Genomic DNA, 16,719 nt, shown 5'->3' with positions numbered 1-16,719 from the left:
GTTTCTGAGAGACCTTTTATGCACCTGCCAATTGCATGATGAGCATTTGCAACTCCATCTATGATAAGTGATATACACCCCAGGGGTAAAATTAGGAATTGGGTGGGGTGGGAGCTGTGTTATGATCAAATACAAAAGTGTGAGAATCAGGGCCCTTCCATGCCTGGCCAGCGTTAGGCAGGGTGATACACTTGAATGATGAGTTGTGTTTCCCGAAGACTTGGGGTCACTTCACGCTTCATGCAGTGACAAATGGGTATTCATGACAAGAAAAGGCAGCTCAACCTCACTGCTGTCTGTATCTCTACCCAGCTGCAAGTGTGCACTTGTCTCATATAAATGTTAAGGCCTTAAAACATATTTGCAAATGTAGGTGATGCAGCCTTCTGTTTCTGACAGTGGGCAGAGGTCTGTTCTAGCCAAGAACCATTTAGCAGTGATCTGCCTCATCCCTATGTCTTGTTTTAACATCCAGCCACTGTCCTTGCTGGCCTTTTTCTAAACTGGTTTTTGTGGGGGCTTTATAGCTCATGGACAGATGCTTTGCACACAAAAGAACTTGGCCTCCATTGTCCATTTAAGAATGAATAATACACAGCTAAAGAGGACTATTTAACTGAAATTAAAAATGTTGGCCTTAACATGGTCACCAGACTGCAGGTTGTGACAAGGGCAGATGAAGTGAGTGGGAGGGTGGGGGAGGTGACCCCCTCCATTTTTGGCATTTCTACATGGTGACAGGTTATGTGGCAGCTCCTTATCTGCTTCAGCAACAGACAAAGCCACCTTACACAGAGTAAAAATATCGGTCCATTTAGCTCAGTATTATCTGCAATGACTGACAGTAGCTCCCCAGGGTTTCAGGTGCGGGTCTTTCTCAAACCTTCCCAGAGAAGCCCAAGACTGAACCTGGGACCTTCTGCATACAAAGCATGAGATGTAGCCACTGAGCTACTGCCCCTTACTGGAACATTTTAAATAAAGAGACACCAATTTTCAAATTTTGAGGTATTTACCAAGCAGTTTCTATTAAACATAATGTTACAGACAGTGCTCAAGTGGGAGTTTCATTTCATATTAGACAAGACTCGATTATGACTAGATATTTAACGGCAGGTTTTGTTGGGACATCACTGCCGTGTTCAATGTTTGGCACTCTTGTACTCACCTCTCCTTCTGATCCGTCGGCCGAAACCCTTTTCACAGTATCTGCCAGAAGAAAACTGAACCAAAATGTAAAATAATGCAACGACAACATCAAAATTGAGGAACTTTTGATTGAATTGTTGATGTTAAGAAACTACGGAATCCCTGGGTAATTGGATGTACAGATATAATAAATGGACAGCATTTTGTAGTGGACCATCACGGTGAATGTCACAACTTCCCAAATATTCAAATTCACCTCAGCCTATCACTTTTTGAGTTTACATAGCAGAACAGGAACCAGTTAGCAGTACCTACCAGTGCCTACATCAGTAGTGGAAAACAGGATTGATTACCTTCAACTGTTCTGCAAAAAGGGTTCACTGGGCAGGCACACATGTAGGGATGTGAGTGTACAGCCTCAGTGTGGGTCTCCCAACAGGGCGCAAGCTGCCTTATCTTTACCTTAGGCTAAAACTGTATCACCTCATAAGTAAGGATCACAAGTGCCCAGGTTGGCACTAAGTAACAACTCCCATCCAGAACAGAAAAACACAGAAGAATTGTTATACATTCTGCTTCAGATAGTTTCTAACCAGAAATGGAGCCACTTGAAGCACTTGTGAAAATTGGCTCCCATTGACCTGGAACTGGGTTTCAAACTCCATTCCAGTGCTTCCCCAAAAAATCTCTTTAGCTGCCTCCCTCTGTGCTATGTAGGGTGGGGGAGGCACAACTGTGCATGTTTGCTAAACTCAGAATAGACCCTTTGAAATCTATGGAGTTAAGTTACTTTAGCCCATGGATTGCAATGAGCCTACTGTGAGTATGACTTAGTTGGATATCATCCTTGGAAACCATCAAGAAGGAGGCAGAAAGAGAAAGTTGTGATATGGAATCTCTAGTTAGTATCTGACATAGTGACATTCGAAATACAGATGTTAGGTTGTCAGAGCATTTAACAACAGACCAACCTAGCAGTAAATAGGAGAATTCACAGTTCAGGTCTCTCCATTGTATAAGATGGGTGGAGAACTTCTGGGCTGGCTAGATCTTATCCTTCCCACCCCCAGGTAGGCAGCTACATCACCACGACTGCAGAGATACAGCACTTTGACTTCCTGAGTGTCAGGGAAGGCAAGTCTTAAAAACCATCATTTCCCTCCCATATAGTAAATTATTTAGCAGCTGAAGCTTTTGTGCTAAAGAAAACACGCAGAGTAGAAACAACTATATGAAGATCCCTTATGTAAGAAGTGGCTGAGAGGCCTGAACTTTCTGGTCCTTGTAATAGTAAAGTGTATTCTCACCAGAACCCACTACAAAACAGCATTTGTAGCTTATAGCAAATACAGTTTGTGGTTTGGATATTCTTATGGGGTTTAGGCCTATCACAAATATCAACTGTGCCTCAAGGCTTTTTTGCGTGAAAGCATGTTTCAACAAATACTTAAGGGGCACCCTGTGCAAAAATCTGATAGTCCCCTTAGTAGAAAAACTGGGTTGAAACTGGGTGAAAGCAAATATCCACCTTCTTGATAGGCAGGCTGTCCCATCATTCAGACTTCTGTTGAAAAGTGGTTGGCTGATCCAAGTGTTGTTTATTACTGAAATGAACTTTTGCCCCTTCAGGTACCAAATAACCACCACCTACCTGCTAAGACAGCTGCCCTGGTACAGCTAAACCCAGTTGTTATGATTTACATACCTTGGAAATCAACGAAGCAAGTTAGTTGCATGTAGCAAGTCGCACTGCTTTCAAGGGACATGGTAGCAACTGATTTTAGCCATATGGCAGCCAGAGTATATTTATGCTTGAAAACAAACACCAAATTCATTCCAGACCAAAATCATTGGACTGTTGTAATGTTTGAAGTTTATTTTTTAAAAAAGAGAGAGAATTGATAGGCATTATACCAACTTACAATTTATTATTTTTTTAAAAAAATGACATGAAACACAAGTAAAAATAAATACATCATATAAACAACAAAATTGTTCAATGTCTCTGTTCTCGGGTAAGCGCATCCCATTGGACAGAGAGATGAGGGAAGCACATGACCCATGCGTGCAACCAGCCGACCAACTGACGCTGCTACAGAAATGCCACCCCCCCCCCCAATCACAAAAGACAGGCCACAAACTAAAGGCGGAACAGAAACAAACCAAGAAAACCATTGGATTCACTCAGCTCCCCTGTACAAATGGATTCAATGGAGGGACAGAGAATGCAAGCTGGGAAATTAATAATATAGGAACCCCAAGAAGCAATGCAGCTGTGGGCAGCTGTTAGTGGTCTTGTCTCAATACAGAGCAAAATAAGAAGAAAAAAGATCCCTCCTCCTCTGCTAGCTTCTCCCATTCTTTGCTGATCTTCCCTGAACTGGCAGCACCCTCTCCCACCTCTCCTGAAAATCTGCTTTCTTGTTTTGAGTTACCAGGAGCAGACATTCCCACAAAGACTAAACGGCCTTTCACTTGTAAATCAACAGGCTTGACTTAATATGGTTTTGACGTTAAAGGGGGGGAATGCAAGAGGTTTTGTTATTATTTTTAATCTATCAATGTTTAATTTCTCTGTTTAGTGGGTCCACAGACAATCCCCCCCCCCCAGTTTAGTAACTGTACATCTATGGTAGCTAAAACAAGATTTCAGCACAAATACATGTATAATTTTATTGACTTGCCATATCTTCCCATGACCATTTGCACTGCTGTCATTTGATCCCCTAATTCTGATAAAAAATATGAGCCAGCTTTCTTTACAACTAGCAATATGTCCGTCATGGTGAGAGAGGCAGAGAGGATGCCCATATATTTGCAGGGACTCCTGGCGGCTGCAGTCAGATTTTGTCTCCTCAAAACTCTGCCTGAAATTGCAGCCCATTTAACTTTGTCCTATAGGAGCCAATGGGATGTTTTGAACACAACACATTTCAGTGTATGGGTTGGGAGCCCTCAGCCTAATTTCTGGTGGGCTGAAGGAAGGGAAGGGATGGTGGGGGGCAGGGGAGCCAAAACAGATGGAATGAAAGAAGCCATCTGCCAGCTATTGCTTTATACCTCTAGCAAGAGCAGTTGGTTGCTCCCCTGGCCTCACCCCCCATTTCACTCTGGCCTACCCAAGTTTGGCATATGACCCCCAACAAATTACTCCTGAGGGAATGTGGCCCTTAGCAGACAAAAAGGGGTTCCCCAGCCCTGCTTCAGGGCAATGACAATGCAACTGGGTGATCCTTGGGCTCACGTTATTCCCCTGGCATGCCTGCTTTCACTTCCATTTCAAATTAACTACAGCTTTCCCTGTAGATCAAACTCAAGACAAATAAACCATAGTTGTTGAGACAAGTCAACTTCAAACCACAGTTTAAGAAGTTGCCTTTTCCTAACATAATTAAGATAAAGTAGTTTACCTTTCACTTATAATGCCGAAACTGTGGTTTAATCTAATACAGAAGCAGAAGTTTTCAATGTCCTTATGGCTGTGCCAAAGTAGAGGGAAGTGCACGAACCCAAGGCCTGATGTGTTTTGTCCTCATCCCTCTTAACTATGGGTTAGTGTTATTGCAAACAAAGTGATTGAAGATCAAGTCTGCTCTCACCTGACAAATCCCATTCAAGTTCCATCTCTTGGTCGTATGAAAGTGTGACAAAGAGACAGCACCCAGAAATTAGTATACATGCATATACACACACATATAATCCTTACCATGGTTGTGGTTTAAGTCCCTCAGTTCTATGCCCACAACAATTTAAAGCCATCCATCACAGGCAGTATGTGTCCAAACAAAATCGTGATCAGTTTAAAATTGTGGGCTGCCCGAAGCTGGAGCAAAACGGAGAGTGTACCATCAAGGTCCAGGAAACATCACAGTTTAAGGTCACCTCTTTCCCCTAAGCATTTATTAAAGGGGTCAAGTTCCATTCTGTATCACTCAAGACTTAATAGTGTTGCTCTAAAGCTGTTGAAGAAATGCTACAGTATATGTAAATCACCTTCCAATGGCCTAAAAAGGACAGTCCAGAGGCTCCTGGGATATGCACCTAGGGTCTATGTTAGCATCTGTAAAAAGCTGAACACCCCAAGTTTCCTTCCTCAATTCTTTTGTTGTCTGAATTTTTGCAGTGCAAGTCACACAGGGCCAAGCAGAGTCAACCAGGGTTAGCCTCAGGAACACAACCAAGAACCAGCAAGAGAAAGAAACGTTATTGGAGATATGGGAGACAGGGACTGCCCAGGTCCTGTGGGTGGATTCAGAGATCTCTCTACAGGACAAAACTATAGACGCTGCTTTTGAGTGGACACTACATTCCTGGGGATTACAGCTGCATCAAGGAAGGGACCTTTCTGATATTCTGCTAGGTTAAGTCACTAAGCCATTCTGACCCAGCTCTTGTCTCAAGCATTCTCTGCCCTTCACAGACAAGGCACAGCAGCTTTCCCTCTGTTGTCGGAAGCCACAGCCTCATAGGGGACGCTGAACACCTGGGAGATTTGAAGTATTTTGAGAAGGAGGCTGCACTGCGCCCTCTAGGAGCAACAAGGACGCAGAGTGGAAGAGTGTTCTCTTCATTCCCGTTGGCAACGGAATTCTCTCTCAACAAGCGCTGGGGAATGAAAGTTTCAATCACTTGGAGACAAAACCAGTATAACGCCCTACAGGTGGGAAAGAGACCCAGCTCAGGCACTTGCTGAAGTAGAGGCATCTGTCCCAACAAAGTACTTCTCTCCAAAGGTTACAGAAAGTGGTTGGTCTAACAGAAGTTATTAGGGGAGACAGGGAGGTGAAGTGGAGTTTGTCAGTCGTGCAAATACGTTCTCAAGCATTCCGCTAACATTTGAAGATTAGTTAAGAGAGAGAGAGAGAGAGAGAGAGAGAGAGAGAGAGAGAGAGAGAGAGAGAGATGTGCATAGACAGACAGACGTAACATTTTTATAGCTTTCTTAACCAAGTACAAAAGCCAGTTTTTCAAAATAAGGTATTTTAAAACCTAAATAATCCATGTGATGCAACACTGCCATCCAGTGGCCAGAGTAGTAAATTACAGGTGTACACACCATTTTCTACAGCTAATAGCTACCTCCCATTCCTATTTAAAAGGTGGTTACAAGGCCTAGTTTACTTAATCCCAGATGTATCTATTCCCTCTATTACAGTGAGGATGAGCTAAAAACCTGCCTAGTCCAGTGACCCCTCCTGAGCCCTTTGTACATTCTTCAAAAGGAACAAGAGAATCAGAAGGAAGCACTGTTTGAAGTAATGGACAGAGCGTTTCAGCCTGTCCTGTCAAAATTTGTTACTCAGTTGAAATGAGGACAGGAGCTGGCAAGATATCTCAGGTTATCATTAGCTATGCTGCCCCAAACCAACACACTGAAGACTGAGCCTGCCTGAAGCCTAAAGTAATGACATCCTCCTCCAAAAATGGCTTAGGCTTCAGTAGCTCTAAAACCTTGCTGCTCAAGCAAGAACCCACCTTGCCTACCATCCGGTCCCCAAGTCCACTTATCGAGGGTTGCAAAAGACAGCTGAGTGAGTTTACAGTACAATCAGTGTCATCATATTTTGTATGAGGTGGACACATACAAATCACAAAAGGGCATGACTCACAGACGTACCATGGCCAAGTCTTTGGAGAAACGCGAATGGACACCATCAGTTAATTTGCTTTGTTATTTTTGTGGGGGGGTTGTGTTTGTTTGTTTTTTATTCCCATGGTGCATCCAAAGACAAGTTGTCCAGAAGTTTGCTCAGAACCCCTCGGTTTTCAACTCCTAGGATATGTTAAAGAAGAAAGCACTATTTTAATGTTTTTATTTTAAAATAATTAAAAGTAATTTGCATAGCTAACTGTAAATCTAAGGCTTCTACGAATGGTGAAGTCAGGTCTGACAGACAGTGTCCCATAAACAGAGAAAAGACAGGAAGCCCATCATTTCATGCTTTTTACGGTTCGTACAAGCACGCGCGCACACACACACACACACATACACAGAGAGAGTTTTCAGAACCAATATGTGGATCACCTAGCCACTACCTCTTGAACTGTGGATCTTGGGAGACCTCAAACAGTGTGGACAAAGGCTGAATTCTCGAATTCTGTAGGATGGAGAGGTTTCCACATGAGGAGGGGGCAGTTTTAACCACCTAACAAAGGTAAGGTGAGAATGGGGATTCATTCACCACTATCCTGAAAAGGCTTCCTTAGCACGGGGGCTGACAACCCTCTCATTCGTTCCCTGCCATGGACATGCAGTGAATGCTTGCCTTCTTTCCCCTGGAATGGCAATTCTTTAAAAGCCTGAAGAGACTACCTGGTTCCACTTTATAAGAGAGACTCTGGGTACCATTCCACTGTATCTGTTATATGTATCCCATCCCCCAGCAGAAAGACAGACACTGGTCTTTTTGCCTAAACCATGGAACTCACTCCCTTCATTAAGCCTGCTATGAGAGCTCACAGCTTCTCCTTATACACCCTTGTGGCAACATATAAACAGAGCAAGCATGGACCAGAGCCTAGTCACAGTGTAGAGGACATGCCTCTCCAACGGCTTGACTACTTTCTTACTCACGATCCACTCAAGTGGTGGGATCCTGCTTGCGTAACCAACCTCTCCAACAAACGTGGAGAGCAAGTTTAACTGTTACTTAGTACAAGGGAGAACGCTAGACACCAAGCAGGGTTCCAGCTGACACTGAAGTAACCACCTGCAGTGTTGCTGCATGTTCAGAGGGACAAGGAATACAGGGGCTGTTAGATGTTTTATCAGCTGAACAAGTGTTGGAAGCTGACTGGGGGGGGCGGTGCTGTCTCTTGGTCCTGCACACTGCCTCTGCTTTGGTCAAGCAGCCTATTCACCACCCCCAATTCTTCCCCATGCAGACCATCCTGCTTTCAGTAGAGGCCATTGTTTACAGCAAGGAAAAAGCAGAAAAGGAAAGAGAATCCCAAAATAAATAGTTTGTTTTTGTTAAATAAATTAACAAATCTGTTCTGCAGAAGGAGAAGGTCAGTCGGATCAGTGTCAACAATTAACACAGACAGCAGCAAGGCTCTCGAGCGCATCCCTTTTGTAAGACGTTCGACTTACTGTGGGTCAACAGGAGCCTGACTGCTAAGCTTTCTTCTACTCGCTCCTCGGTAGTGGGTGGGGTGGCAGAGGGAGAGTAACCACTACAAAAAGCTAGAGAGGGACGTAGGAAAATCCTCGCAATTCCTCCACTGAGCACTACCTCACTAAAAGACTGGTACAAGTCCTAACCCAACCCTGCTGAAGAAGCCAGTGTGAAGCTGAGCCAACAAAGGTCCCTGCCTTCAAATGGATCGCATGGGGAAGGCAGCAGGAGAGCTGCACCCCATCACCGCTTCTCCCTTACTCCCGATACCACCTGATGAGGGCCTGGTGAAGACCACCAGACTCACCTGTCTTCAGCTTTCAGATGGATGAAAGACAAAACTGGTTTTCACATAGACCCTGCCCCACCCACACCCTCCCACCTACACATTACATATTGCCTGCTCCTTCCAAACCCGCCTCCCTCCCTCCATTAACAATGCTATTCATCATCATGTCTCCTAGGGTACAAACTCACCCCCTATTTACTATGGGGTACTGAACTTTCACAGATAAGGCAGTTCGTGTTTGAGAGTTATTCCACAGACAAAGAGAGAGAGAGAAAACAACAAACCAGTGTCTCCAGCCTAACAAAGGGCACTGAAACGTAATGGCAGGTCTCCCTTTTGGACAACTCAGAGCGCAGGAGGGAAAGTCAAGGAGGCACTCCTATGGTTTACAGTATTACTTCCCTCCTGCAACTCTCTTGCTTCCCCACTCTTGGGTGGGTGTCCATTCAATACAGTTCCCCATACAATGCAGATCTCGGACAACTAAAAACGCCACCTTCCTTTCCAGTCTCCTCCACCTCTGCTGTGTCCCGGATGGAAACCCTTGGCCCCAGAAAGGTCCAGTGAGGATTTTGTTTTTTGTTTATTTATTTTTGCCTGCCGTCCGAGTTGAGCTCTAACAAGAGACTAGGCCCCTTACTTCCCCGTGATCTCTATTACATCGTCATCTTTGTCCTCATCCTCGTTGGAGCTGCAGCCCACTTCAGAGACCTCGTGGGTGTCAAACGGAGGCACCTGGGACCGAAGGAGGCTCCCAGCTGGATATCCTGAATGAGGGGACATGAAGCCAGGATAGGCAGACGCCATGCTCCTGGGAAGGCTGCTGGGCAAGACTGGGGATGGAAAAGGAGCAAACATCCTGGGCTCAGGCAGGAGTGACTGCGTGAAGGGCAGCGAGTAGTTGGAGAGCATCCCCGTCATGGAGGGGTTTAACATGAAAGAGGGGACGCTGGCGGTGGCTGAGGTAGCAGCAGAGGAACTAGCAGTGCCGGCTGTCAGCAGAGGGTCAGTAGTCACAGGAAACACCAGGTGGGGGTCTGAGAGCAAGCTAGGCAGCTGGTAATAGGAGGAGCCTGTGCTCATGTACAAGGAGTTGCCTGCTTGGGGAGGAAATGGGTGGGCTAGGTTGTGGTTTAAGGGAACAGAGGGCATGGTGAACCCACCAGAGACAGGGTACCCACTTTCATACGGCTGGACTGCTGTGGGCAGCGGCCGCTTCTTCTGCTGCCGATGGGCCTGTTCCTCCGGGCCGGAAGGCGACGTGGACTTGCGCTTGTTGCCTCTTAAGTCCAGCACGGAGTGGTTGTCACCGTGGTGGCTGCTGGCCAGCAGGGCTGAAGAGGACGAGGGAGCCGTACCACGAGTCCCTGCTCGCTGCTGCTCAGTTCCACGAGCTGCTAACGGGGCCGTGTTGTCTTTCCGGGCTGGGTGTCCAGGTGCCGCGTTAGTGCTAGGGGAGTTGTGTCTGGACTCACGGGCGGCAGCCGCCTCCGCATACTGTTGCAGTTCGCTGATGATTTCAGGGCTGTCGGGGGAGATTGGCCGAGTGAGCTCCTCTGTGTTGGGAAGCTTGGGCGAGGAGGCATTATGCCGGCCGTTGCTTGTGGATTCCAGAGATGGCCCTTGGGATCCTGTGAACGACAGAGGCACATCAGTAGATAAGACCAGGGAAGTAACAAGAGGCAGAACTAGGGTGCTGGAAAAGATGGCCTGAGTCTGCCCTCTGCTTAAGATCAACCTGGGGAGCTCTACTCTGCCCATCTTTTGCAAGAGTCTGAAAGGCATGAGAGGTACTTGAGAGACAGGCTTCTAGCACTGGCTACCAAGACTAGGCAGTAGTTTCCCCATCGCAATTTGCCAGGCCCCTTCTCGTATTTAGATCAACACTTTTAAAAAATGTTTGCTTTTTAAGATGTGATCTTAACCTGCTAATTAGCTGCATTCTGTTATTTGAATGCCTAATGTCTGTATTTTGTTTTAGCTCTTAGTATTTCTTTATTTTAGGCAAAGAGCTGTGGCTCAGTAGTAGAGCACCTGTTTTTCATGCAAAGGGTTCCAAGTTCAATCCCTGGTGTCTTCATGCAGGGCTGGGAGAGACCCTGTTTGAAACCCTGGAGAGCTGCTGCCAGCCAGAGTAGGGAATACTGACCTAGATAAACAAACGAGGGATAGATCAGCTGGTAGAGCATAATCTTAGGGTTGTGGGTTCAAGCCTCATGTTGGGCAAAAGATCCCTGCACTGCAGCAGGTAAGACTAGATGATCCTAGTGCTCCCTTTCAGCTCTACAATTCTATGAATTGTCTGACTGAGATTAAGGCAGCTTCCTATGCTGACATTGTAAATTATTTCCGAGAGTTTGTTAAACCAAAAGAGAGGGTTATGAATAAATAAATTAAAACCCCCAAAGAATATCCCTAAAGGCAAACGCAGTCAGACATCCTTGCCAGAATAAGCACCTTACCCGAGGCAACCATGCGATGATCATCACTGCCCTTTGGCTTGCCAGTGGTGCGAATAGCAAAGATTCGTCCATCGCTGGTCCGGATATATGTCCCTAAATGAGAGATGGGTGGACGTTGTCAGAGGTAAGCCAGAAGAAAACTTATGACCAGCTGAATAGGGCGCCCTTATGTTCATCATTACAGAAAATCGCCTTCACTTTCTGCACTGCCTCCACGTGCTAGACATTGCAAGTAAAGTTTTGAAAGAAAAGCTTTGCTAATCAACTTCCTACAAAGACACAGCATCAACACTCTCTTATTTCCTTGTTCAGATTCCAGGATAAAATTGTGAAACTGACAATTAAGACCTCCTGAGTGATATCACCATGTGTTAGACTAAACAGTCAATCACAAACAAAGGTCATGAGGAGCAAACTCTGTGTGTGCCTGACCCTGGTCAGTTTGAATGAGAGATAAGGCGTTTCTGAACTAGGGTTCAAAGGCATTTATTGTAATAGTAGATTCCCTAACACCTCTGTAGTGACACAGTTTGCCTCCTCTTCTTGCCTATCTATACAAAAACATAGCAGCCCCCTCACCAATCTCAAATCATAAAAGAAAAACGGAGAAATGGATACACATTTTCTTTGCCCAGGAAAGGCAGGCTTTTTTTTTTTACCTTTAGTTCCACGGATAATGTGGATGCTTTCTCCAGCACTGATCCTTGCCTGCACGTCAGTGGAAGTGTTTGTACCTGGGATCACTATATCTGAAGTGGAGCAAACAGTACATATGTGACACATTGTGTACATTTACAAAGGAAAATTCAGCCAGAAAACAATTGAATAAATGCTTCCAAGCATCTGGCTCAGTTTTTGGACTGCAGCTCCTAAGAGCCCCAGCTCACACAGGGCCACCAGTTAAACAAAAGCTGAAATGCACTCCGTAAAATGTGAAAGCAGTATTTATTTACTTTTCAAAATACGTGTATGAGAAAAAACATTTACTTCTGGGAATGAATACTCATAATCCTATACCTCTGGTCTTCAGCTGGTGGGTTGAGATCCACAAGCCCAAGCGAGACTCACCTACGGTATGTCGCAGCAGTGGCATCACTATCATTTTCTCTCTCTTTCCAGAGATTTTATTTTGTTTTTAAGAGGGCGGTTGGAAAGCACACAGACCTCTAGTACCTTTAATGGCTGTGCAAAAGATGGAATTTTCAAAAGGCAAATATTTTCTCTCACTTGCATGACAAGCAGCATCTACCAAAATTCCATCTTCTGTGCAGCTATTGAAGGTACAGGAGCCCTGATATTCCTACGGCAAAAATCAGAGATGGACATGCAGGTATAACTAATCAAAAGCAGGCATATTAAAAGGCAAGTCCTGGCCTCGAAAGGTTAACAGCAGCTGCCTTGTATGGTCAGTTTTAACATCAGAGGGCTGGCAACACATTTCACTTTAACAACCCCCTTTTGCAGCAACTTCCATTTTCAATGAAGCTGGAAAGCAACTGACCTGTTGTGGTGACAATCTTCTGTACGAGGACACCAGCTCGCTGCAGGTAATTGATGGGAAAGTTGATGCCAGGATTGGAAACTGATGTTGATCCCATACTGCCCAACGGCACATGGCGCGGCATCATAGGAATGGGGGTGGACTGAACGGGGCGTACGCTTGCCACCGGCCTCTCTTCACCTTTGAGGTTTGGTCGCCTGTGGGGGAAAAAGAAAGGAAGGAATCAGCACTTCACAGAAGCACAGAGCTGGAAGGGGCTCAATAGCTTCTTACTACAACATGGAATCATCCACTTCATTGTCCACCTAATGCCCTAACACCAGGGATATGGCTACCCAGATTTTTTGGACTACAATTCCCATCATTCCTAACTGCTGGCTATGCTGGCTGGAGTTGATGGGAGTTTGAGTTCATTGTCATCTGGAGGATCAAAGTACCCCCCCCCCCAAAAAAAAATCAATGTGTGACACCATCATCACTTTAATAATCCACATGCAGAGAAAAGGGGCCTGCAGAGGAAATGATTCCAGATTATGGAGTAACATGAGTATATATGACATAGGCTGAGTCCCCAACCACATATTAAATTCCACAATTTCTGGGGCGCTTCATAGGCAGTTTTGGTATTTGACTTGGTGCAAGAAATGCAACAAGAAATCAGTATCAAAGTATCCTGAAAATCTCAGGGGGAAAGTGTACCTTATTGCTCAATCCATATGATTTATATGTACTTTGAATTCTGTACTGACTGTCCCATCACAACAGAATGCTGTTTAATTTGATTTTCCCCAGTCATCTCTAATTGTTCAGAGTTACTGGTTAACTTCTTTGCCCCATGTTCTAAGAGCCAGAAAACGATTGCCAAGAAGCAGGGGCTGGGACAGATCAGAAGTTGCCATTCGCCTTGAACGTTACATACAGAAAGGAAAGGGTTTACCCACCAGTTCCTCTGACTGAAGGCGGGTATGTTTGTCAGGCTCTGGTCAGTGGCTGGGTAATACTGAGCGTAGGATGGACGGGTGTATGGGACGGATGCACGTTTCTCTTCCTCGTAGCTCTTCTTGGCTGCTTTCTTCTCTGCCTTGGTGAGCTTGTGTTCTTTACGGTCAATCAGCAGCGACTCATGCTCAAAAGGCTCCTGTGGTAACAACAATGGGAAGTATCATTTTAAGAACTCTTTTTTTAAATCAAAAGTACCACAAAAACACAGGGTGAAAGGATGGCAGCTATCCTACCCTACTGTTATAGGATACCACTAACCTATCCAAAAGGTAAAGGTAAAGGACCCCTGACAGTTAAGTCCAGTCACAGATGACTCTGGGGTTGTGGCGCTCATCTCGCTTTACAGGCCAAGGGAGCCGGCATTTGTCTGCAGACAGTTTTTCCGGGTCATGTGGCCCAGCATGACTAAGCCACTTCTGGCGAAACAAGAGCAGCGCACGGAAACGCCATTTACCTTCCCGCCAGAGCAGTACCTATTTATCTACTTGCACTTTGACGTGTTTTCGAACTGCTAGGTTGGCAGGAGCAGGGACCGAGCAATAGCAGCTAACCCCGTAGCGGGGATTCGAACCGTCGACCTTCTGATCGGCAAGCCCAAGGCTCAGTGGTTTAGACCACAGCGCCACCCGTGTCCCTTTCGTAACCTATCCATCTTCGTATGAAAAAACTGGGAGCCAATAGGCTTTATTTTATATAACTGGTATTTTACCCTCCCTGCAAAGGCTAGGAGTATTTGGTTGGGTCCTGGAAAGACTGCAACTGCTTTGCTCTTCCTCTGGTTATTTTACTGCTGCTCTACGTGGTTTGGCTTAGCACATCATCCAAACCCAGGCTTGGTGTTTTGCTCTCTCCAGATGAATTATGAGCTGTAACACCACAGGAGAAGTATGTTATTAGCATGTGATGCTAGCCTAGCAGCTAAAATCATGTACCAGTACTTCAAATTACAGTAGCACCTCTCGTTACGTAAACTTCAGGATGCGAAAGCGGCAAACCCGGAAGTATTTGACTGGGTTTCGCCATGTGCAGAAGTGGTCCTCAGGTTGCGGAAACCTTGGGATCCAACTGGACCTCCAGAACGGTTCCCATCTGCAACAAGAGGTATCACTGTATAGTAAATTAAGGCTTGGCACAGCTTGTCTCCTCAAAGAGTGTGTAATATCAATTGCATTATTGTGAAATGCTGCCTCTGATTGTCAGGTGCTGGTTATTTAAAAGGACCAAGTCCTTGTTATAGCAAGGAGAAAGAGGTTCAAGTTATCTGCAGGAAACACAGGAGATGCCTCGGTTATAGCTTGCTGTTTGCCTGGAGAGAGCTAAACCTCAAGGCCAAGTTCAGATTACACACTAAGCCAACCCATAACTTATATCAGCACAACACAGCAGCAAAATGACCAGGAAGGAGCAAAGCAGCTACTATCTCCTCTCCAGGAACCTGCAATTGGATTTATTTGTGCTATGCCATAGTTTGGCTTAGCGTTACATGGGAACAAGATTACATCAACAGCAGGCTTTCTCAAGATGAGAACCATGTGGCTTTGACACCTTGAAGTTATTGACAAGCAGATGGGTCAGGGTTGCAAAATAAAGATTAGGGAAATAGTGGGTTTTCCCCTTCCCTCCTAACCTTGGTGATGAGGTGAGGGTACTTGAGACAGGCCAGCTGCAAGACAGATTCCATGATCTTGTTTGGGCTGAATGAATGCTGGACAGCTTCGGGTTCCTCTTCCACAAAGTGTAGCAAATTCTCCACCTCTCTCCGGGTAAAGTTCAACACCGGATTCAAGTCATCCACAACACGATCTAAATAAAACATAAAGAAGGTAAAGGGACCCCTGACCATTAGGTCCTGTTGCGGACGACTCTGGGGTTGCAGTGCTCATCGTGCTTTATTGGCCGAGGGAGCCGGCATACAGCTTCCAGGCCGTGTGGCCAGCATGACTAAGCTGCTTCTGGCGAACCAGAGCAGCGCACAGAAACGCCGTTTACCTTCCCTCTAGAGCGGTACCTATTTATCTACTTGCACTTTGACATGCTTTCGAACTGCTGGGTTGGCAGGAGCTGGGACCGAACAACGGGAGCTCAGCCCATCGCGGGGATTTGAACTGCTGACCTTCTGATCGGCAATCCCTAGGCTCTGTGGTTTAACCCACAGCGCCACCCGCGTCCCATAAATAAAACATACATAGATCCAAAATGAGGAAGAACTGCTGCTCTTGTTGCATTTGGACCTCCAATAACATTCCTTGCGTGGTGACATACGTAAGGGCAGGCACTGGCAAACACAAGAAGAAAGAAGAAAACCAGGAAGCAAGCGAGAACCCATTTCAGAGGCTAAAAGACAGGGGTGATTTGGTGGAGACATGTGAAGATTTGACCCACCTGACATCCCTTGTTTGGAGATCTGGCGGTCATATATTTTCTTCTCCAGGGTGTAATCGGAAACTAATCGATAAATGTGGCAAGGCTTCTTCTGCCCATAACGATACACCCGACATACTGCCTGAGCATCATGGCATGGATTCCAGGAGGCATCAAATACTATCACCCTGTTTGCACCGATCAGATTCACACCCAAACATCCAGCTCTAAAAATATATAAAATATTCATTCATTTGTTACCATTATTTATATCCTGCATTTCAGGATGCAAATCTTTCTTCTTCTTTTTGAAAATAATAAAATCATTTGATTTTACAAGTGTAGAGTTATAACAATACCAAATAAATATCAACATTGAGGGATTTCTCTGAATCTCTAGACTTCCCTCCATCCCCTCCTTAGGTCTTATTATCAACATTTTCAACTGCATATTGTTTCATAACTCATATTTTAAATCTGTCCCTAATGTCCATAGTACTTGTTTACATTACAAGTGTTATTTAAACCCTTGCTAATGTTTTCATCTGCTTACAGTGGTCTCCTAAATAAATTATATATTTTTCCTATACAGGATGCAAATCTTTCTAATGCAGCTTACAAGCTACAATGATACAAAAATAATTAATAAATATCCCGATCAAACTATCAAAACGTAAGTCATCCAGGAAGCTCCCTGCAGAGCTGCTGCTGGTAAATGTCCCCTTGCAGAGAAGGAGGACACACACACACAAACACACATTCTATTCTGCCTGGGAATCATATCTTATGTGGGGGCTGTTGCTTTTGCTCAAAACCCTGGTATAAAATTTTAATCGG

The 16,719-nt window shown here is 45.2% G+C and overlaps 1 protein-coding gene across 9 annotated transcripts in view; it reads right to left on the bottom strand.

Annotated features, from left to right (window-relative positions):
• Positions 1–3,047: 3,047 nt before the first annotated feature.
• The window catches only part of RAD54L2 (RAD54 like 2), a 72,346-nt gene continuing 58,674 nt past the window's right edge, over positions 3,048–16,719 (bottom strand). For 7 of the 9 annotated variants that reach the window (XM_079968030.1, XM_079968031.1, XM_079968032.1 and 4 more), the window contains 7 exons: positions 15,904–16,109; positions 15,149–15,324; positions 13,461–13,657; positions 12,520–12,716; positions 11,678–11,767; positions 11,019–11,111; positions 3,048–10,187 (listed from right to left, as the gene is read on the bottom strand). In XM_079968030.1, coding sequence (XP_079824156.1) covers positions 9,193–10,187; positions 11,019–11,111; positions 11,678–11,767; positions 12,520–12,716; positions 13,461–13,657; positions 15,149–15,324; positions 15,904–16,109 — 1,954 coding nt within the window. In that variant the 3' untranslated portion in view covers positions 3,048–9,192. The remainder of the gene's footprint in view (positions 10,188–11,018; positions 11,112–11,677; positions 11,768–12,519; positions 12,717–13,460; positions 13,658–15,148; positions 15,325–15,903; positions 16,110–16,719) is intronic. The other 2 variants (XM_079968036.1, XM_079968037.1) reach the window with 2 other exon arrangements.

The sequence above is a fragment of the Podarcis cretensis genome, assembly GCF_951804945.1.
Source record: "Podarcis cretensis genome assembly, chromosome: 2".
Classification (NCBI taxonomy): Eukaryota; Metazoa; Chordata; class Lepidosauria; order Squamata; family Lacertidae; genus Podarcis; species Podarcis cretensis.
Note: the sequence above shows the minus strand (reverse complement) of the source record. Positions and strands in the feature narration are given on the sequence as shown.